The sequence below is a fragment of the Scyliorhinus torazame genome, chromosome 1, assembly GCF_047496885.1.
Source record: "Scyliorhinus torazame isolate Kashiwa2021f chromosome 1, sScyTor2.1, whole genome shotgun sequence".
In the NCBI taxonomy this organism is placed as follows: Eukaryota; Metazoa; Chordata; class Chondrichthyes; order Carcharhiniformes; family Scyliorhinidae; genus Scyliorhinus; species Scyliorhinus torazame.
The window spans coordinates 150,003,426-150,026,724 of record NC_092707.1 but is presented as its reverse complement, the minus strand read 5'-3'; the positions used below and the strand labels follow the sequence as shown (position 1 = coordinate 150,026,724).

The 23,299-nt window shown below is 46.9% G+C and overlaps 1 protein-coding gene across 6 annotated transcripts in view; it reads right to left on the bottom strand.

The window, feature by feature from the left end:
- Nucleotides 1-23,299, bottom strand: part of cep85 (centrosomal protein 85) — a 104,845-nt gene that overhangs the window by 5,699 nt on the left and 75,847 nt on the right. For all 6 annotated transcript variants that reach the window (XM_072501017.1, XM_072501016.1, XM_072501014.1 and 3 more), the window contains 3 exons: nucleotides 14,321-14,371; nucleotides 10,541-10,648; nucleotides 8,640-8,865 (listed from right to left, as the gene is read on the bottom strand). In XM_072501017.1, the coding sequence (XP_072357118.1) occupies nucleotides 8,640-8,865; nucleotides 10,541-10,648; nucleotides 14,321-14,371 (385 nt within the window). The remainder of the gene's footprint in view (nucleotides 1-8,639; nucleotides 8,866-10,540; nucleotides 10,649-14,320; nucleotides 14,372-23,299) is intronic.

The window sequence follows — 23,299 nt, the reverse complement described above, 5'->3', positions numbered from 1 at the left end:
AGGGAAAGGAGGGAGGAACATGACCGTCCTGTGAGCAAGATACTGGAGGTGGACAGGGAATATTCGAGGATGCCCACCGTGGAGGGATTCGTGAGGAGAGAAAAGTTGCAGGGGCAGTTTGACAGGCTGACAATGGGGAGGGCGCAATATGAGTATGGCGCACCAGCTACGGAGGCAGGCTGCATCCAGGAAAACATTGAAGATACGGACTGGGGATGTGGTGTCAGAGCCAGGGAAGATAAAGGAGTCATTTAGGGAGTACTACCAGGGACTTTATGAGGCAGGCCCGGGAGGAGAGGAGTGGGACATGAGATGGTTTCTGGACAAGCTGGAATTTCCCCAGGTGGAGGAAGCAAAGAGGCAGGTGTTTGAGGAGCCCCTGGGGCTGAGGGAGGTGTGGATATTATCAGGGGTATGAAGTCAGGGAAGGCCCCTGGGCCAGATGGGTACCCGGCAGAATTTTGTAAGGAATTTGCGACGGACCTGCCACCACATCTGTTGGGGGCGTTTAATGAAGCACTGGAGAAGGGGGAGTTGCTGGAGACGATGACGCAGGCAGTAATCACACTAATCCCGATAAAGGGAAAGACCCGGTGGAATGTGGGTCGTATCGGCCCATATCACTATTGAACATGGATGTGAAAGTATTGGCTAAATTGTTGGCGGGGAGGATGGAGGACTGTGTCCCGAGGTGGTGGCAGAAGGTCAAAAGGGCTTTGTGAAGGTTAGATTTTTTATTGTCACGTGTACCAAGGTACAGTCAAAAGTATTTTTCTGCGAGCAACTCTACAGATCATGAAGTACATGAAAAGGAAATAAAAGAAAAGAAAATTCGGGCAACACAAGGTACACAATGTAACTAGATAACACCTGCAACGGGGTGAAACATACAGGGGGTGTAGTATTAATCAGGTCAGTCCATAAGAGGGTCGTTTGGGAGTCTAGTAACAGTGGGGAAGAAGCTATTTTTGAGTCTGTTCATGCGTGTTCTCAGACTTTTGTATCTCCAGCCCAATGGGAGAAGTTGGAAGAGTGAGTAAGCCGGGTGGGAGAGGTCTTTGATTATACTGCCCGCTTTCCCCAGGCAGCGGGAGGTGTAGATGGAGTCAATGGATGGGAGGCAGGTTTGTGTGATGGACTGGGCTGTGTTCACGACTCTCTGAAGTTTCTTGCGCTCTTGGGCCGAGCAGTTGCCATACCAGGCTGTGATGCAGCCAGATAGGATGCTTTCTATCGTGCATCTGTAAAAGTTGGCAAGAGTTAATGAGGACATGCCAAATATCCTTAGTTTCCTGAGGAAGTCTTGGCGCTGTTGCGCTTGCTTGGTGGTAGCGTCGATGTGGGTGGACCAGGACAGATTTTGGGAGATGTGTACCGTACTTTGCTTCCTGAAGTCAATGACCAGCTCTAGTTTTGCTGGCATTGAGAGATAGATTGTTGTCACTGCACCACTCCACTATGTTCTCAATCTCCCTCCTGTATTCTGACTCGTCGTTAATCGAGATCCGGCCCACTATGGTCGTATCGTCAGCAAACCTGTAGATGGAGTTGGAACCAAGGGCAGGCAGCTCGCGAGTAATACAAGACAGCTGTTGAATGTGATGAAGAATCCGTCAGGGGCTCTGGTACCGGAGGTGGTGGTGTCCATGGATGCGGAGAAGGCATTTGATCGGGTGGAGTGGCAGTACTTGTTCGAGGTTTTGGGAAGATTTGGTTTGGGCCAAGATGTGGCATGGGCTGTATGTGGCACCAAGGGCGGGGGTTAGGACGAATGATATGATCTCATAAAGCTTTGACTTACGCAGGGGTACGAGGCAGGGGTCCTTGCTGTCGCTGCTGCTGTTTGCACTGGCCATAGAGCCATTGGCGATGGCTCTCAGGGTGTCGGCAGAGTGGCGAGGGATTAGGAGGGGCCAGACGGAGCCTCGGGTGTCACACTATGCTGATGACCTCTTGCTGTATGTTTCGGATCCGTTGAAGAGTATGGGAATGATTATGGGCCTGTTGGGAGGTTTGGCGGGTTCTCAGGGTACAAGCTGAATGTAGGGAAAAGCGAAGTATTCCCGGTGAATGAGCCGGCACAGCGGGCTAAGTTAGGGGGGATGCCATTTACGGTAGCGAGAGATAAGTTTAGGTATTTGGGGATTCAGGTAGAGAGGGAATGGATGGGGCTCCATAAGTGGAACTTAACGAAGCTGGTGGAGGCGGCTAGGGAGGATCTTAAGAGGTGGGATACACTGCACTTAACACTGGCGGGGAGAGGACGGTCCAAGTGGTGAAAATGAATTTTCCGCCAAGGTTCTTGTTTTTCTTTCAAGCTGTCCCGATCTTTACATCAAAGGCCTTTTTTCGGAAAATGGACACGATCATTTCTGACTTTGTATGGGTGGGGAAGGTGCCGAGGGTGGGGAGGACCCGTTACAGAGGCAGTGGCAGCATGGGGGTTGGCGTTGCCGAACTTGCTTCATTATTATTGGGCAGCGAATGTGGACAAGGTGTGGCAGTGGTAGGAAGGAAAAGGGGTAGAGTGGGTTAGGATGGAGGAGGAATCTTGCAAGGGGTCTAGTTTGAGGGCTATGGTGACAGCAGCATTGCCAATGGCTCCGAGCAGGTATTCAAGGAGCCCGGTGATGCAGTCCACAGTGAAGATATGAAATCAGTTGAGGGATGGCATTTTAGGGTGGAAGGGATGTAGGTGCTAACACCGCTGTGAGAGATGTAATTTCATAGAATTTACAGTGCAGGAGGCCATTCGGCCCATCGAGCCTGCACCGGCTCTTTGAAAGAGCACCCTACCCAAGCCCACACCTCCACCCTATCCCCATAACCCAGTAACCCCACCCAATACTAAGGGCAATTTTGGACAATAATGGCAATTTAGCATGGCCAATCCATCTAACCTGCACATCTTTGGACTGTGGGAGGAAACCGGAGCACCCGGAGGAAACCCATGCACACACGGGGAGAACGCGCAGACTCCAAACAGTGACCCAAGCTAGGAATTGAACCTGGGACACTGGAGCTGTGAAGCAATTGTGCTAACCACTATGCTACCGTGAATCATGGGTTTGAGTCGGGGGGGGGGGGGTGAGATAGTATATACAGGAGGTGGAGGGAAGTAAGGCTGCTCAAGGTGAGGGATCTGTATTTGGAGGAAGGGTTCGCCAGCTGGAGGAGCTAAGGGAGAGGGTAGAGTGAGTTCAGGTATCTCGCACACATGTTTTGGGGTTGCGGAAAATTGGGAAGATTCTGGGCGGGAGTGTTCGCTGTCTTAGCCAGGATAGTAGAGGAGGAGGTGGACCCAGACCTTCGGTGGTGATATTTGGGGTTTCAGAGAAGCCAGAGCTCATGGAGAGGAAGAAGGCCGATGTTGTGGCCATTGCACTCTGATTGCATGGCGACAAATTTTGCTTGAGTGGCGGTTGGCAGTTTGAGGAAAGGTGGGGGATGTTTGCGACCGGTGTTTGAGGGGCTGTTCGTCGTTGGGGGGAGGGGGTGAAAAAGGGGAAAATTCTGTACAGACTGTATGATTGATTGTTGGAAAGCATGTTTCCCGGGTGCTTATTCACTGTAACCTGTTTTGATACATGTTTGTAATAAAATACATTTAGAAAAAATAAAAATAAAACTCACCTGCTGGATCTGTCTTTCTACCATTGGTCAAAGTCTTTATTTTAGTAACGTGGCTGTCTGTACAGCCTGCTACAGAAATCAAACACAGAAATATAGAGCACCCAGAACAAAGCCCGATGGAACAGCATATTGCATTTCTCAAATAATTTCCCACTTGTACCACCATTTTATTCTGCTGTTAAATTGCTTAGATTGGCAGTACACATGCTTTATCAACTTATCCATGAGCCTTAATCCTCTCTTATCCACAAAATTATTGTTCCCCGCTAGCTTAGCTACTCTTGCAAGCCTCCCAGTAGATTTGGAATGAATGTATTTTATTACAAACGTGTATCAAAAAAGGATGACGGCATCGAAACACACCGGAAAGTATACTTCCCAACAATTGACTATAGACTGTACCGATTTCCCCCCCTTTTTCACCCCCCACCCCACAATGAACTCCTAAAACATGGTGGCAAACAACACCCACCTTTTCCAAACCCCTCTGCTGAGCCACTTAACCCATACTTTATCTTTTCCAACCGCAGGAAGTCGTACAGGTCACCCAACCAAGCCGCTACCCCCGATGACGATGCCAACCTCCGTTCCAGCAACATTTGTCACCGGGCAATCAGAACATGTTGGCATGATTCGCTGGCCCCCACCCACACACCTCTCACTCATCTGCTAACCCTTGGAAGAACCCACTCATTCTTGCCCGATTCATATGCACCCAGTGTACAATCTTTAACTGCATCAGGCTCATGCTTGCACACGAGGACCCGTTTACACTACACAGTGCCTCACTCCATGCTTCCTAGTTGATCTCCCCTTCCCACTTCTCCTTGATCTTCACCACCCGCTCTCCTCCCTGCTCTCCCAGCCACCTGAATATATCCCCAATTCTCCCCCCCCCCCCCCAATTCCACATCCGGACGCAGCAGTCGCTCCAGCAGGGTGTATCCCAGCAACCTAGGAAACTCCTTCCAGGCCTTTCGCACAAAATCCCTAACCTGCAGATAACTGAACTCACTCCCTCTCGGGAGCTCCACAATCTCCCTTAGCTCCTCCAGACTGGCAAACCCCTCCTCCAAATAAAAATCCCTCACCTTGACCAGCCCCACTTCCCTCCACCTTAGGCTGGACGCCTTACAAGATTCCTCCTCCATTTTACCCCTTCTCCTTCCCATCATCGGCGCACGTTTTCCACATTCACCACCCAATAATAATGAAGCAGGTTCGGCAACGCCAACCCCCCCCTGCTGCCTCTGTAACAGGGTCCTCATAACCCTTGGCACCTTCCCCGGCCATACAAAGTCCGAAATAATCATGTCCAGTCTCAAAAAAAAGATTGGGAGTGTCTGAAAAATGAAGAACCTTGGCAGAATATTAATTTTTACCCCTTGGACCCTCCCCGCCAAAGTCAACTGGAGTGTATCCCACCTCCTGAGATTCGCCCTGGCCTCGTCCACCAGCTTGGTTAAGTTCCATATATGGAGCCCGGTCCAGTCCATCGCTACTAGAATCCCCAAGTACCTGAATCTATCCTTAGCCACCCCCTAGATTGGCTCGCTATCCCAGCTTATCCACCGGAAAATCTCGCTTTTCCCTACATTCAGTTTATACTCCGAGAACCCTCTAAACCTCTCCAGCAGGCCCATGATCCTTCCCATACTCTCCAGCAGGCCCAAAACATACAATAGGTCGTCGGCACAGAGCGACACCCGATGCTTCCTCTGTTCCCTCATAATCCCCTGCCACTCTGCCGACCCCCTAAGAGCCATCGCCAAAGGCTTAATGGCCAGCGCAAACAACAACATAGAGCACCCCTGCCTTGTACTCCTGTGTAGTTCAAAGCTTCATGAGCTCATATCATTCATCTTCGCACTCGCCTTTGTTGCCACATATAGCAAGCTCACCCATGCCACAAATCTCGGCCCCAACCTAAACCTTCCCTGAATCTCGAACAACTACTGCCACTCCACCCGATCAAATGTCTTCTCCACGTACATGGACACCATTACCTCTGGTACCAGGGCTCCTGACGGATTCATGACTACGTTCAACAACCTTCTTATATTGCTCGTGAGCTGCCTGCCGTTCATGAGGCCTGTTTGATCCTCTGCAACCATCCCTGGACAACTTAGCCAATACTTTCACATCAGTGTTCAACAGTGATATGGGCCCATGCGACCCGCATTACACCAGGTCCTTCCCCTTTTTCAGGATTAAAGTAATCACTTTCTGCGTCATCGTCTCTGGAGCTCCCCCTTCTCCATACTCCTGATACTATCCAGCACCTCCCTCAGCCCCAGAAGCTCCTCCCAACGCCTGCTTCTTTGCTTCCTCCAACTAGGAAAACAGCAGCTCATTCAAAAAACCCTCCCATGTCCCCCTCCCTCCCTCTCCCCCCGGGTCCGCCTTGTACAGTCCCTGGTAATACTCCCAAATGCCTCATTTAGCTTCCCCGGCTCCAACACCACATCCCCAGCCCGTATCCTCCATTTCCCTGGATGCAGACCGCCCACGCAACTGGTAAGGTCGCATACGAATCACCTTCTCCCCATACTCGTATTGCACTCCTTTGGCCCTACGCTGCACTCCTCCTGCCGTTCCCGTTGTCAGCCTGTCAACCCCTGCAACATTTTTCTCCTCGGTGGGCACCCTTGAATACTTCCTTCCCACTTCCACTATCTCGTCATTAGGCGGTCATATTCCTCCCTCCTTTCCCTATCCGCACAAGCCTTGAACAAGATAATTTCCCCCCAGACCACTACCTTCAGCGCTTCCCAGAAAATGGCCGACACCTGCCCATTCTGATTCAACTTCACATAATCCTTAATCGCCACCCGCACCTAGTCACAAAAGCCTCCATCCGCCAGAAACCCCCAAATCAACCCTACACCTTTGCCTCTGCTCTCGTCCTGGTATAAGCCGAATCTCCAGCCAGTGGCGCGCGCATGGTCCGAAATAACTATCCCCTCATACTCTGACCCCTCAACCCCAACCAAATACCACAAAATAATCGATCCTCGAATGCACCTTAGAAACATGGGAGGAAAAATTGGAATAATCCCTACCCCCAGGGTTCTGAAAGTGCCATGGATCAAACATACCCAACCTTTCCATAAACCCACCCAGCTCCTATGCTATTCGTACCCTACCCAGTGACCTGGGGCTCGACCTATCCACCCTCAGCTCTAGGGCACAATTATAATCTCGTCCCATAATCAACTGGTGCGTGGCCAAGTCCGGGATTGCTGCCAGCAGCCCCCTCAAAACCCACATCACTCCAATTTGGTGCATACACGTTTATCAACACCACCGGTGCCCCGTCCAATACCCCACTCACAACCACATATCTGCCACCCGGATCGCTCACTTCCTTCGCACTCAAATCCCATTTTCCTGCTCATTAAAATTTTCACTTCCCTCGATTTCGAATCAAACCCAGAGTGGAAAACCTGCCCGACCTACCCCTTCCTTACCTAACCTGGTCCTTCACGCGGAGGTGTGCATCCTGCAGAACGACGACGGCCCGCTTTCAAGCTCGAGGTGCACGAACACCCATGATCTTTTAACTGGTCCATTGAGTCTCCGGACGTTCCACGTCACCAACCTGACCATAGGCTTACGCCTCTATTCTCCTCTACCATCTGTCATCTTCCCCACTTAACTCCAGCCCGGTTTTAATTCCACCCTGTACCTAGCCCATCCCAGAAGGCCTCCTACTGCGCCCCTGACCATGTCATCTCTCAACCCCTGCCACATCGCATCAACATTCCCCTCCCCCCATGGCCACCTCTCTCGACCTTCTCCCCCCACCTCACTTCTGTTCACCAGCCTTACTTGCTAGCGTGCAAGCCCCTGCCCAAATACTCCTCCCAATGACCTCCCCTCCCCCTTCCTGCAGTCCTCTGCTCAGGGAAGGAGGCTCCCTGCTGACCTTGCCCTCCCCCACCCAAACAAAGATTCATCCTGAACTCCAGGTCATCTCCCCGAGAACAAACAAACACTAAACACAAACAGCCCCATAGAACAGGAGGGGGGGGGGAAACATCCATCCCACACAATCTTTTCACCTGTACCACCCCATACCATCCCCGCAAACACTCCACCCCTACCACCCCTTACCAACCCAACAGTAAACAGCAAACCCAAGAAAGAACCCCCATCAAACTGGAGGGAACGGAAAAAAAAAAAATCCCAACCCCCCACTTCAACTGTATTCCCGACCATTACAAAGTGCCAGCACCCAGCATTGTTCAACTGAAGTCCTCGGTTGCTTCTGGGGGTCTCGAAGTAATATTCCCAGCCTTCAAACGTCACCCATAATAAAAGAATGCAGCTTCTCTGTGATTACTTTGAAAAGCTTGAACTGTTAAGTAGAAACTGTCAAATTTCTAAAATGAGGAACAAACCATCAATCTGCTTATTCACCCAAAACTAGATTCTAACTGTTGGAAAATGTAATTTTATATCTCTTCTCCCTCTTTTCCTGAAGGCACTGATCATGCTGGGACTAAGGCGTGGTAAAACAGGACCAGAACATACTTATGGCACAGTATTAAACAAGAACTTTAGTGAATCAGTTGGGTTTTTAAAAATATGACAATTGGACAGGTTCATGATCAATCTGCTCACAGCAAGTCTCATTCACACTTCACCCCTGCGGTCACCGATCTACAGTGGTTTAAGTAAAACCTTTAAGTTCTCATCTTTGATTTCAATTTCCTCCATGGCCTCACTCTTTCCCATCTCTAATCTCCTCCAACCCGGCAACCCTGAGATATCTGTGTTACCTGAATTGGGTAAGGAGTCTTTTGGCTTTCCAACTGGAATAGGAATGCATTCCATCACAAGAATGGGTGTGATGGCCGACAAATGGCTGGAGCATGGGACAAAGCGTGCGGTGAAACCTCCAGGAACACATTTGATCACAGTGGGCAACTATAGGACTGTTTCAGATCTGATCTGCTATAATTAGGAATGGATTGTATCCGCAGGACACATTGGGTACTTACACTGGATGCCGAGCAGCAGAGAGAGGTTAGGGTCTTTGCCTTGGGCTCTCTGTGTGAGGATATTACAGATTGCTTGTAGGTCATGCAAACTCCGGGCCAACTCTAGATGCAACCTCTCCAACAGCTGCATGCTTTCAGATGGTAGCTTCTTGCTCTGGTCCAACTGTCCTACTTGTTCCTGAAGAGTCAGGTTTCTTTCAATCAGCTCCTGATTCTGGGCTGAAAGCTGGAATAGAGCAACACAGTGTCAATTTGTCATTTCAAGCAATTTTATTTTAAAAATCCACACTAACATTGGAGCTGTAATTACATAGTTGCTCCAATTGTTTTATATAATGGTGCACTGTAAAATCATTACTAAATTATTTTCCAGCCTACTTCCCTTTCAAAACTGTCCTGAAGTACCAAGTCTTTAGGATAAAAGAAAATGGCAGAAATATGCAGATCAGAACTGAAAATGTCTCTGTCCAAAAGGTAACAACACCACCCATTCCACCTGCTACCAACAACCTCCCCACCAAAACCAAGTAGTAATGACACCAGATTGCAAAATCTGGTCAATGGTCTCCTCCCACCCCAGCAGTTGCTCCTCTCAAGAAGAGATGGCTCAGCTGGCACTTTCAGGCAGTACAATTTTATTTCAATATTCAGGGGAAAAAATTGCATATCCAGTTTTCTTTTGCACTTGTGACTGTATTCAGTTATAACAACTTTGTATCGAATGCCTGCCAGACGTGGGCCAAAAATGTAAAACAATATTGTCCAGTTGTATACATTAGTTCAGTATAGATCCTTTCTGATGTCAAAGCACATTTAGCAAAGTGCACAAAAAGGTGCAATTCTACGCCTAGTGCTGTCTCCATACCCACCGGCATTAGAAAAAGTGTAAAGTGGGAGTGGATGGGAGAGCCACCCTGCTCTTTTGTCATGTGTTTTCTAATGACCAATTATAGGTTTGGATTAGATGGAATACAGGGTGCAGTGCAGAGAAATTAACGTTCAAATCAATTTTGAACAAAGACTCAATAATTACTGCATTAAAACTAATGATCAATATAGAGCTCTGATTGGATCCTGGATATTAACTAAAGCTGTATCATCAAGCTTTTAGAAAATGAAAAGCAGCTAGTGGATTCCAGACCGGCTGTCAAATAGGAGTGCATGCACACATGATGGGTGCATGTAGACAGAGGATCAAGTTCTCACAAGAGGTGCTCATTCCTGCTCTCAGTACCCCCAGTATCGCAACCCCTCAAACTCTTACATTTCTATCTGTCTTTTGTTCTAATGAAAGGTCATCAATCTGAAACATTAAATTGGATTCTCTCCACAGCTGCTGCCTGACCTGATGAGTATTTCCAGCATTTTTTCTTTTAATTTCAACCCTTCATTCAACCAAAATACCACCAATATGGCCCAAGATGAAGAATCCACAGCCTGGTATGCTGGTGAATGTCAAACAGGTTGCAAGAATCAAATGTCAACAAGTTCTTCCCCTATTTGGACAAATTAGCACTAATTAGCACTCAGTTCAAACTCTCAATGAGTCGTAATATTAGAAACATTCATCAGATATACATTGACTGGGGATGCGCATGATCATTATTCAATACGTCAAATACTCTGGCTCTCTTCCCTAATCAATATTCAACAACTTTTACGCAAAACTGGGGATTGCCAATGCATGATTTTTGCATAAACAGCCATAGTCAAATATTCAGACTGGTCAAGATGAGCAGCTTGGAAGATCTGCTAAAAAATGGGTAATTACAACAGCTTGTCTTAGAGTTGGAGCAGTTTTTTCTCAGTTGAGGGGTGGGGCTCACACTTCAGGAACAGGCAGCATTATTGTCGGAGTCTTGAAAGATCTGAAAGCAGCTATTAAATCCTTCAGCTCTCACCTCTTTCATGGCCTTCCTCAGTAACTGTGATCCATTCTCTTTCCCAGATAGCTCCTCACGAAGACCCTGACTTGTCCCTTCTTCTTGTGCCACACACTCCTCCAGGGTCTACAGAGGGAGAGATATTAAAATATTTTAACGATCACCACCATTTGACTATTCCCTCCTCTCCTCAAAAGTACAGACTGCAGGACTGCTCCATGAAACCTGCAGACCTTCATGGCTTCATTGGGGAGATGGTGGCTTTGTGGTATTGTCACTGGTTTAGTAAACCAAAGACCAGAGTAATACTCTGGAGAGCCAGGTTCAAATCCCGCCACTGCAGATGGTGAAATTTGAATTCAATTAAAATCTGGAATTAAAAGTCTAATGATGACCATGAAACCATTGTCGATTGTTGTAAAAACCCATTTGGTTCACTAATGTCCTTTATGGAAGGAAATACCATCCTTACCTGGTCTGGCCTGCATGTGATTCCAGACCCACAGCAATGTGGTTGACTCTTCCCTCAAGGGCAATTAGGGATGGGCAATAAATGCTGACACAGCCTGCGACGCCCATGTTCCAAGAACAAATTTTAAAAAACTTCAGTAGTGAGCCTAGTCAGTCTTTTCGACCTTGTTGGCATCATAGCCAAGCTTAATCTTGTCCTCACGACACCTACAAAGACTATTGATAACAGTAGTTGCTGGATAATGATCAGGCCTGAAGCACTGATTATTCAGATCTCCAGCCCCAAGATGCTGAATGCAGCTGCAAACCTGAATTTAAGGATTCTTGTGTTATCAGACAGAATGTAAATTCCATTTACAAGGCAATAAGTACAAGAGGGAGAAAGGAACAGAAAAAGAGGGGAGAAGGCAAAAGGAATAGAAAAAGGTTCATATGGAGTATAAACAGTGGCATGAAGCAGTTATTCTGCACTTCACATTCTCACCGTCTCTTGCTAAAGCAATATAACTGCCGATAGCAGTTTGCGTGTGCGCATATTGATGTACACACATTGGTTGGCCCAGCACACTGCTAACTGTCTTTTTAACTCTTTCTGCAATATGCTTTTAGTTTGTGGATTCCATGGAACCCAGACATCACTTATTCAGCACGTTGCTTGGAATATCTAGCTCAAGCATTTTATTGAAAGTACTACAGTATTTTACTAAGAGCGATTCACACTTAAATTTGTCTTGCAACTTATAAACATTGTGAACATATGCTGCTAAACATTAGTGATCCGATAGATTCAGTCAAGACAGGGAAGAAAACTGTTGCACCAGCTCAATAATTCTTTTTTTGTAAAATATTTTTATTCTCCATTTTCACATTTTCCCCAGAATTTACACCCCACCCACAAGCAGTAAATGGTAACAAATACAAAGTCAATTTCCTTATCAACAATAACGATCCCATCCTCCCACTACCCCAAGCAAGACCCACCTGACAATATAAACATCAAATAGAACAAACCCTCCCACGGTGGGACAAACAAAGGAGAAATAAAAGAGAAAGGAATTAGGAATCGCCTCTGGTCACCATTAACCTATAGAGTCCTGTCCCCCCCCCCCCCCCCCCCCCCACATTCAATGCCATCCAATCCCCAAAAGAGTACCGTAGATGACACCCATGCATTGCAAGCAACCCCCCCCCCCCCCCCACCCCTCCCCCCCACTTCCTCTTACAAAAATCCTCCCCCAACCTCCGTTCCATCCCCCATCTTTCCACCCCGGCTAGACTCATCGAAACCTATTCTGCCAGGCGCTGATGGCCACAGCCCCTCCCCCCCCCACCTCACTCCCGTTCACTGGCCGGCTTAAACCGGCCAGCGTGGAGGCCCCCGCCCGGGTCTCTTTCCCCCTTGTCCAGCCCCAGGAAAACCAAGAAATCCCCTTTAGCACACGAACCCCGCATACACACCCAAGCTCCAAAGAACCATCATTGCAAGTGAAAGACCCCTCTCTTCCCTTGTCCAAGTATATACAATGTTGGCTCATATAGCATATACACCCGCTGCAGTGAAAAAATACAGTTACATGAGGCTACATCAGTACATGACCACTTCTCAATTCAGCCACAGTCCTTCTGCCATCGCAAACTCCTCTGCTGGTTCAGCCGTCTCGAAATAAAAGTCCTTGGATTTGTAGGTCACCCTCAACTATGCCGCACCACACCTTACTGATATACAGCACCTTCTTCACCCGGCTGAAGGCAGCCCGCCTCCTCGCCAGCTCCACCATAAAGTCTTGATATATGTGTGTGCCAGCTCCAGCCCACTGCATCACCCGCTTCTGCTTTGCCCAGCACAGGACCTTCTCCTTCACACTGTACCTACGAAAACACAGCGTCACTACTCTTGGTGGCTCACTCTCCTTTGGTACTGGCCTCCACGACCGATAAGCCCAGTTCATATCGGGAGGGATCATCACCCGCCCCCAATACCTTCGCCAACATCCTGGCAAAATACTCAGTCGGCCTCGGGCCTTCCACTCCTTCGGGAAGACCCACAATCCTCAGTCTGTCGCCTGGATCTGTTTTCGTAAGTCATCCATTTTGACTCGCAGACCCTCGTTGATATCACCTTCCGCATCTCCTTCCCCATTAAGGTAAGTTGATCGCTGTGCTGTAACAATGTCTCTTCCACTTCCTTCAGCGTCTCGCCTGGCTCCCGTACCTCTGCCACTGCGTTCAATACCGCCGCCCTCACCGGGGAAATCGCCTCCTCCACCAGCACTTTCAATACCGCCCCATCTCCTTCCTCATCGTCTGCATGTGTTTTGTGAACTGCCTTTCGAGTTCCGCGGCCATCAACGTAGTCATTTCTTCAGCCGTGGGAAATGCGGCCTCCCCTGGTGCCCCAGCCTCCATTTTTCTTGCCGTCCCCGCGGTGACCTTTCCACTCCCTGACGGATTTTCAGCTGTTTTTTCACGGCATTTTTTTTTTTTTTTTTTTATAAACTTGTTCTCGACATCTTCCTTCACTGTGCCTTCTCCCTGCTTTTGCCGCCTCTGTTACCCCTGGGACCAGGCGTGAGACCCTGAAAATGCCGTTCCCGAGCGGGAGCCCTCCAATGTGCGACTGCCTCCCGCTCGCCGTCACCGGAAGTCTGAGCAGCTCAATAATTCTAGCGGTTTATTGAAGGGGCAAAATCCTGCCTTAAAAACACCCACAAATTGTCATGTTCTCAAATTTCTTCAGTTTGAAGATCAATTAATTACTGTTGCAGAAGTAAAAATGATTTTGCAAAGTATTGGCAGTCACTTTACTTCAATGCTTGGTGCATAGTTCTTGCCCCAATAAAAATAGCGGTTGCCATGTGTCCTGCTGCATATTGCCCACAATAAAAGATGGCAAGCAGACATGCAACTGAGCATGCATTGCATTGACAGCAAATGCAGCCTTACATTCTATATAATTCATCTCTGACCAGATACAGGACACTCAATAAAATTGTGAGCCCTGCAAAAACCAACTGTTTTGCCCCCTCTAGAGTTAGTCGCCTGTAACTTAAGCCCTTTACTACTGCCTGCATCCAAATGGTCCGAGAGATTGCTACTGTCAAATAGTTCTATGCTACAGAACCAACACCCAACAGGAATTGGACTGAAACTACTAATGTTCACCACATTGGCTGATAAAGAGAGATTCTAGACTTTCATCCCATTAATGTGTTCTGAAATGAAATGCAACACATAGAACAGAGTAGAGTGTAATTTACCTCTCCACTAACCCCTCCCCCTCCTTACCAGTGATTTACGCAGGTGGTTGTGTTTTTGAACTCCCCTTACCTGTATTTGTGAGATAAGCTGTTCCATTTTTTTCTGTTGTTTATCTATAATCTAATAAGTAAGCATACAAAGAATTAGAGACAGAATCTGAAAGAAGCACGATTACTTCTGTCCTTTAGATCACTTTACTCAGCACAATTGCCACTTCTATTACAAACACTGGCATATATTCAGAAGGCAGTATACAGCGAGGATATGATGTGGTAGTGATTGTAATATTCACTGGTATTTGCACAAAAAATATTACATCATATTTAGAACTACAGGATAAACAAGTACAAGGCCTCTGTCACACGAAGGATGCAATGCTTATTCACTGGAAATATCCACTGGAGAAATAACTGTCAAATTACTGAATTTAGTTTTCAATTGTCCACAGTTTAAGGACCCCATTTTTAACCCTACCATACTGGCAACTACTGGAGAAGTAGCAAATTAGGGAAAGAACATAAGAAATAGGAGTAGGCCATACAGTCCCTCAAGCCTGCTCTTTTATTCAGTAAGATCATGGCTGAACTTCCACATCAACCCCACTTTTCTGCCTTTTGCTCGATTCCCAAAGCACCAATTTAATTGACCGGGCCTCATATGTACTCCATGTCGGAGCGTTCACTTTCTTTTGGGAAGTGGTAGAGAATCCCAAGGGTTCACAATGCTCTGAGAAGAAAAAATTTCTAATCAATCCTATTTAAAATACTCATCAGGGTTTTCAATTCTTTTTTTACAAATATCAGGGAAAAATTAGCAATGCAAAACAGGTACAGTACAGAAGAATTATTGCAAATATAGGAACAAACAAGACGATAAGGAACTAGTAACTCCAGTTTTGATAACCAATTGAGAAGGAAAGGAGGATAAGGAGCATGAAAGGATAACAGTTCAGAGCACACACATTCATGCATTGAGAGATAAGACATACAATACAATACGCCACACAATATGGCTCATGGAAAGCCCAATATGGCCCTTTGAAAGCCCAACAGGGGCAAGTCAGACAAAGTGAAACCTATACATTTTACGAGATCCCAGACTCTATGGAATGTATTTGGTTTAGAATGGATCAGAGGTCAGGAATTCCATAGGAATGCATTCCATTTACTCCAGTTTTGAATTGAAGGATGTGTCACTAACCCAGGAGTAGAGAGGATATTCTTACCAGCTGCAAAAGTCAGGATGTTATGCAGCCTTTTTTTCATTAGTATCAGTAATTCTCCCATCGAGAAGACCCAGAATTAGGCACATAGAATTAAATTCTAAGCCTCGGTCAAGATCTTCTTCAGCTCGACTACACCTGACCAATAAGATTCAACCTTAAACACAGACCCACATGCAATGTATATACAATCACCCTCGACTACCAGGCACTTTAGGCACATCAGGATATAGCAGGATCGAACCATTGTCTAAGACTACGCGTGATATTTAAGCAGTGCAGTATCTGAAGTTAAGAGACGGCACGGTGGTTAGCACTGCTGCCTCAGTGCCACGGACCCAGGTTCAATTCCGGACTTGGGTGATTGTGGAGTTTTTCACTTTCTCTGTCTGCATGGGTTTCCTTTGCGTGCTCTGGTTTGCTCTCACAATCCAAAGATACGCAGGTTATGTGAATTGGGAATGCCAAAATTGCCCCGGGATTATGGGGGAGTGGGCCTCGGTAAGGTGTTCTTTCAGATCGTGCAGTCGTTGGATGGCCTCTTTCTGCACTGTAGGAATTAGATGGTTCTGTCTCCATTTTAATCCTATATACTACCCAGTGTTTCCCCATCAATGTTAGTTACCACGTCCTTTTCCCAAGACTGCAGAGTACCCAATGTACTAACGTAGAATCTAAAACACAGGGTATCATAACACTTGCTGATCAAGTATTTGAGCTCCACAGAATTCGTGATTTTTCCATCTGGGAAATAGAGGAGTCAAGACGCAAGTTGTCTGAAAAAAGGATAAAGTCTCCAAGTTGTAAATGCTTTCAAAAGGAGTGTCTCGGGATGTCAAATTGTTGGCATACCTGCTCAAAGGATGACAAGGAAGCATCCCTGAACAAGTCTCCCAATCTATGGTCCACAAGGCCCAGTGGGAAATCTGAGATGCCCTGGATTGGGGGGGGGGGGGGGGGGGGGGGGGGGAAAGAGAAGAGCACGCCAAGTCATTCCCATTGATGGACCAATCCCCACACTCTAATGGTACTAATAATAATAGGATTATCACATTTAGTGGTACCAGCCATAATATCTCCATAAAATAACAAGACCTACACAGGGCAAGCCAACTGGTCAGCCTCAATGTCGAGCCAAATGGAGGCAGGGTCCTTCCTAACCCAGTCCCTCATGAACCCAAAGTGAGAAGTCAGTTGCGAGAGACTAATGTTCAGGACACCCAGTCCCCTCCCCTTGCCCCCAAGAGCTGGAGCTCAGTAAATTTAAGGCGAGGCTTCTTCTTATTACATACAAACAAACTAATCATTCCATTAATCTCCTTTAAAACTCCAGCTGAAAACAATATTGGCAATATGTGCAGGGGGTATAACAATCTAGGCAACATATTTATTTTAATCAAGGATGTCCTGCCCAGTCATGAAACCAGCAGGGATGACCAATGAGCCAAGTCCTACCTGATAAAAGCAATCAACTGAGGGAAATTTGCCCATACGATTGCCTAAAAAGAGGTAATCGTGACCCCAGGTATTTAAAGCACTAACGAGGACCAACTAAAGGTGAGATTAGCAAAGGGGTGGGTTCGCCCCTCAAGCTCTCCCGCCAGCATAGCCTCTGATTTTACAAAATTGATCTTCAGAGAAGGCATTAAATTTAACCATTACAGTAATGATAGCAGCAACACAGATGCCGGTTTTCGACAAAATATTAGGAGAGTCCCACCTAATAGCCTCTTCCAAAGGCTCTATGGCCTGCGCAAATTACAAGGGGATAGGGAGCAGTCCTGCTTGGGCCCCCTTCGGAGCCCAAAATTCTGAGGCCTGAGCACTGCCGCCACATGCCTATGGTACAACACCTGAATCAATTTAACATAATCCTCACCCAGCCCAAATCCTCGAAACATGTACATCAAATAGTTTAATTCAACCCGATCAAAGGCTTTCTCCCCATCCAAAGAGATCACCAGTGCGCCTAGGGCCTGCTTCGGAATGGCCTGAATCACATTCAACAATCTCAGAACAGTTTATTATTGAAGAACCTGCCCTTAATAAACCCAGTCTGATCTTCCTGAATAAATCGAAAGGATACCCTCCAGCTGTTTCGCCAACACCATCAACAATAATATCAAGTCAACGCTCAAAAGGGAGATTGGCCTGCAAGAGGTAAAAATCCAGAGGAATTTGGCCATCATCAAAATTATGGAGATGTTAGCCACCCGACATGTTGGTGGAAACAGTTCGGCCTCAAAAGAGCGACCGGACATCCCGACCAATGGTTCCATCAGCAGATCCTTAAACTCACTGTAAATCACACTGACAATCTGGCCCTGGGGCCAATCAGAGTTGAAGCTCCCTAATAGCCACAGGCACCTTGTCTTTAGAAATAGGAGCATTAAGTGCCAAATACTGGTCCTCCGAATCCATAGGGAATCCAAGTGAGGAAAATAAATGTTCCATACCTGCCATCACATCATTGAACTGATCTGACCTATATAACTCGGCATAGAAATTCATAAAGGCTTCATTAATCTTCTCTGTCTTTATTAGTCTCCCCCTCCACCAAGCATACACAAAGGGGATAGCCCGAGAACCTGCTTTCTTCTTTGTCAGACAGGCCAGGTACTTAGTCTGCTTATTTGCAAACTCAGTTTCTGCCTTTCAAATTTTGCCTGCTGTGTCAATGCGGAGTCCAGAGCCACCCTTGCGTCGGTAATTGCTTGTTAGGGGCACTCCTAAACCTCTTCACAGCATTAGCCAAACAGACCTCCAACCTACACTGGCTGTCCAGCATTCTACGCTTTTGTTGGTCATGTAAGAAATAATCAGTCCTCTCGCATAGGCTTTGCAAGTCTCCCATAACGTGGAGAGTGTGACATCAGAAATAGTTAACGGAATAGAAAAACGGTGGTAACGACCGACAGCTTGTCCATTAAGGGGTTCAGTTGACAACTGAAATTACCACCCAAGGGCTGCACAGTGGAACAGTGGTTAGCACTGCTGCCTCAAGAGTCCTGGTGACCCAGGTTCAATTCCGAACTTGGGTGATTGCACAGAGTTTGCACATTCTCCGTGTGTCTGTGTTGAGTTTACTCTGGGTTCGCTCTTAGGTGGACTAGCCATGAGGGGAGGTATTGTCAGTGGACTACTAATCCAAAGACCCGGGTAATGCTCTGGGAATCCCACCAAGGCAGATGGCGACATTTGAATTCTTTTTTTTTTTCCTTCTATAAATTTAGAGTACCCAATTCTGTTTTATCCAACTGAGGGGCAATTTAGCGTGGCCAATCCATCTACAATGCACATCTGGATAGTGGGGGTGAGACCCAGGTAGACACTGGGGAAGAATGTGCAAACTCCACCCGGACAGTGATCCAGGGCCGGGATCGACCCTGGGTCCTCAGCGCCGTGATGCAGCAGTGCTAACACTGTGCAGCCCTGTGACATTTGAATTCAATTTTTAAAATCTGGAATTAAAATTCTAATCATGACCATGAAACCATCGTCAATTGTTGTAAAATCCATCTGGTTCACTAATGTCCTTTAGGGAAGGAAATCTGCTGTCCTTACCTTTTCTGGACTACATGTGACTCTAGAACGACAGCAATTTGTGATTGGCTGCATCACAGCCTGGTATGGTCTAAGATCGCAAGAAACTTCAGAGTGTGGTGAACTCAGCCCAACACATCACACAAGCTCGTCACCTCACGTTGATTCTCTATACACCTCCCGCTGCCTCAGGAAGGCAGGCAGCATTATCAGAGACCCCTCCCACCCAAGCATTGCCTTCTTCCAGACCCTTCCATCAGGCAGAAGGTACAGAAGTTTGAAGACTCGCACATCCAGACATAGGAACAGCTTCAAGACTCCCCAACGACTCCCCTTCAGACTGATCTGTTCCCTGCAAGAACACTATTCACGACGCCCTTTGCTGCTCTTTCTCATGTATTTGCTTTGTTTGGTCCCTTGTTCCGCACTGTAACCAATCACTTTGTCGATGTACCATTTGCCAATGTTATCGGTTGATTATTCCTTTGTCTACTATGTACGTACTGTGTACGTTCCCTTGGCTGCAGAAAAATACTTTTCACGGTACTTCAGTACATGTGACAATAAATCAAATCAAAATCAATTTGGTTGACTCTTAAAATGCCACTTCGTTTGAGGGCAATTAGGAATGGACAACAAATTCCAGCCATGTCTGCAATGCCCACATCCTATTAAAGAAAAAAAAATGACCATGCTAAATTGCCCCTTAATGTCCAGAGATTAGGTGCAGATTAGGTGGGGTCATTCTTCAAGAAGGCCAGTGCAGACTCGATGAGCTAATCCTCCTACACTGTAGGGATTCTATGATTATTTAAACAAATTAGCCAATGCCAATTCTACAAGGTCCTGAAAACCTTACACATTCATTATGGAGACAGCTTCTCAGTGTATCAGCCCCTTAACCATCACATATCTGCCGCCCCTATCCTTAACACAGCTCACTACCTTCAAGAGGACATTCTTAATCAGAATTAGGGCAGCACGGTAGCCTAGTGGTTAGCACAGTTGCTTCACAGCTCAAGGGTCCCAGGTTCGATTCCTGTCTTGGGTCACTGTCTGTGTGAAGTCTGCATGTTCTCCCAGTGTGTGTGTAAGTTTCTTCCGGGTGTTCCGGTTTCCTCCCACAATCCAAAGATGTGCAGGTTAGGTGGTTTGGCCATGCCAAATTGCCCTAAAGTGTCCCAAAAAAAGGTTAATTGGGGTTACTGGGTCAAGGGGGTAGGGTGGCAGTGGGGTGGAGGCAGCGTGGGGTGCTCTTTCCAAGGGCTGGTGCAGATTTGATGGGCTGAATGGCCTCCTTCTGCACTGTAAATTCTATTTTTAAAAATTGCCACACCCTTACTACTCATTGAAATAAACACCCATTCCCATCTCAATTTCAGCACTCCCTGGTCAATCAAGTGAGTCTCCAATAATAAAGCTATGTCCACTTTCTCAAGGAGAGGGACAGAACATCAAATGTTAATCATGGATTAGACAAACCTGTGCCATGCAATCAGGATAAATGACGGATAAAGCAAATAGTGCCAGAGCCCGCGGAGAAGCTGCTATTCCCACGCCTACATCACCCGATTTCCCCCTCATCAGTCCTATTTGGCTGACCTCTACCCTGGGACCCCAAAACATCCCCTCTACGGTCACGAGAAAAACCTCTCAGCATCTAACCAGTCAAGCTCTTTAATTATTTTATACATTTCAACAACATAATTTCTTATTCTTTTAGACTCGAGAATATAGGCCCACTCTATTCAATCTCTTCACACAAGACAACACTCACTCCAGGAATCAATGTAGAACAACAAATTGGTTAGAAGGAAGGAGTGTTGGAGGGGCAGGGGAGAAATACAGGGTATGCAAGGGGAGAATCTCAGGTCAATAATGCAAATAAAACGCCACTGAAATCTAATATGTAATAATGAGCTGATAGGACTTTAGTAATAACAGAGCAGAATGTGCAGTTTAGTGTAACCCATAGCAAATATTGAGACTTGAGAGGAGACAGCACAGAATCACCAGAATGCTGCCTACAGTGAAGAAATACAGAAACAAAGATTTAAATAGTTGGACTTTGATTTGTTGTAACACAGATTAAAAGGACTATATGATAGAAGTGTTTAAAATTATTTTAAAAAGGGAACAGAGTAAGAGGAAGCAAATCAGTAGAGGGTATAGATACAAGACTAAACACGAGATCTAGAAGGCTGAATCTTCAAATTGAGGCTGTGAAATTCACTTCCAGCGTTACTGATCATGATAGAAACGTTGTGACTTCAGGTTGCGGTGATGTGGTGAGCAGTCGTGTACAAGGCAGCTTCCGTTCAGCGACCCTGGTCACCCGATTATTTGTTGTAATGTCTCGGTGGTTAAAACTAGGCAGAAGACACTTAAAAGCTCAGTGCCCGAGAAGGCAGCACCTCGTGGTGAAGGGAAGGAAAATATGGTGGAGCCCTCTGGATCGTCGACACCTATCCTGGAGCCAACGGAGAAATTGACGGAATTCCTTGTGGGGAAGTTCCATAAACAAAGGCCGTTGATGGCAGAAGATGTTTCCAGAGCAATTGAGGAAGTGGTGGCCCCCACTTCGGCTAACCTTGAAGAGGGAGGAGCAGCGGATGGAGGCACAAGCACAAAGATCCGTGAGATGGAAGGGGCGGTCTCGGATCATAGTGTCTTTCGACTGTCGGACTGTCTCTTTGGAGGCCGAGGTTATGTTGATGGCGGAGGCCCCAAAGATTTTAAGAGCCAAGGCTGAAGACCAGGAGAACAGGTCCAGACGCCAAAATCTGAAAATTGTTGGGCTACTGGAGGGCAAAGACACAAATTTGTGACGAAGATGCTTGGTAAATTAGTGGGGGATGGGGTCTTTGCTAACCCGATGTGTACAGAGCCCACCGGTCACTACGACAGAAATAGAAATCCGACGATCCACCACGAGCAATCAGTTTGCCTTCATAGATTTCTCGATAAAGATCAGATCTTGAAATGGACGAAGGCCACGAAGGAAAGCTACAGTGTTTGAATTTACCAGGACATTGGGGCGGAACTGGCAAAACAACGAGCTGGGTTCAACAAACTTTCCAAAAAAATAAGAGGTGCGATTCGGAATAGTGTACCCAGCTCGACTGCGGGTCACATTTAAAAACAAGGACCATTATTTTATTAAGCTGGAGGGGGCATAATGACTTTGTGAGGAAACGCAGATGAGGAGAGATTTGATTGTGGTTATGGGATGTTTTTTGGAGTTTTTTTAAATTTCACATGTTCATGTATATAGTTCCTGGTACGGTTGGTGTTTCAGCTATTTAGGGTTCAGTGTTCTTCTTCTTCTCGCACACGATAGTATGGAGTAGTTTGATTGGTCAATTAGGAGTGTGGAGTCTTTATTTATTGTTTTGCCGAATGTGTACTTTGGGTTTGGATGAGGGACTGGCGTAAATGGGCGCCTGGTTCTTTCTGGTTGGGATTTCCTGTTTTTTTTCCTCTTCCGGACTTGCTGGACAGGGGCTGCCTGGCTGGCGTTTTTGTTATTTAATGGAAGCAAAATGGGGGTGGGGACTGTGGCTAGGTGCTTGGGGTGGGAGGGGTTTCTGTTTTGTTCATCGGGTGAGGTAATGGGTTTAGGATGGTTGCGTGTTCAATGTTGGGGTGGGAGGGGGAGGGAATGGGTGCCTTTTGAGCTTGGAGGAATGGTTAGCAGATGTTTGGAAGGGCGAGGGAATGAGGGGCGGTTGGGTGGACAGCCGAGGTGGGTGTTTGGGGGGGGGGGGGATAAAATGCCAGCGATGAGGGTCTCTTTACGTATGAGCTGACGTAGGGATGGAGCCGGCGCCTATCTGGGGTGAGCCTGGATTCAAGGTATGCTGGGGCCCAATTGGAGGCCCTCATAGAGGGGATATGGCTGACTCTACTAGAGGGAGGATCCGGAGCCCCCACCCCCCCACCCCCACCAGGTTGGTGGCATGAAACGTTAGGGGATTTAATGGTCCAGTTGAAAGGTCTCGGGTGTTTACTCATTTGAGGACTTTGAATGCAGAGGCAGTCTTCTTGCAGGAGACACTTTTGGGAATTAGGGATCAGATGAGACTAAGGAAACTGTGGGGGGGGGGGGGGGGGGGGGGGGGGGCAGGTGTTCCACTCAAATTTTGATTTGAGGTCAAGAGGAGTCGTGATCTTTATCAATAAGTGGATGGCATTTCCAGCGACTAGAATTTTGAAAGACCCGGGAGGTGAGGGGCAATAGGTTACAGCGAGTGGGGTGCTGGCAGGTGCACCGGTGGTATTAG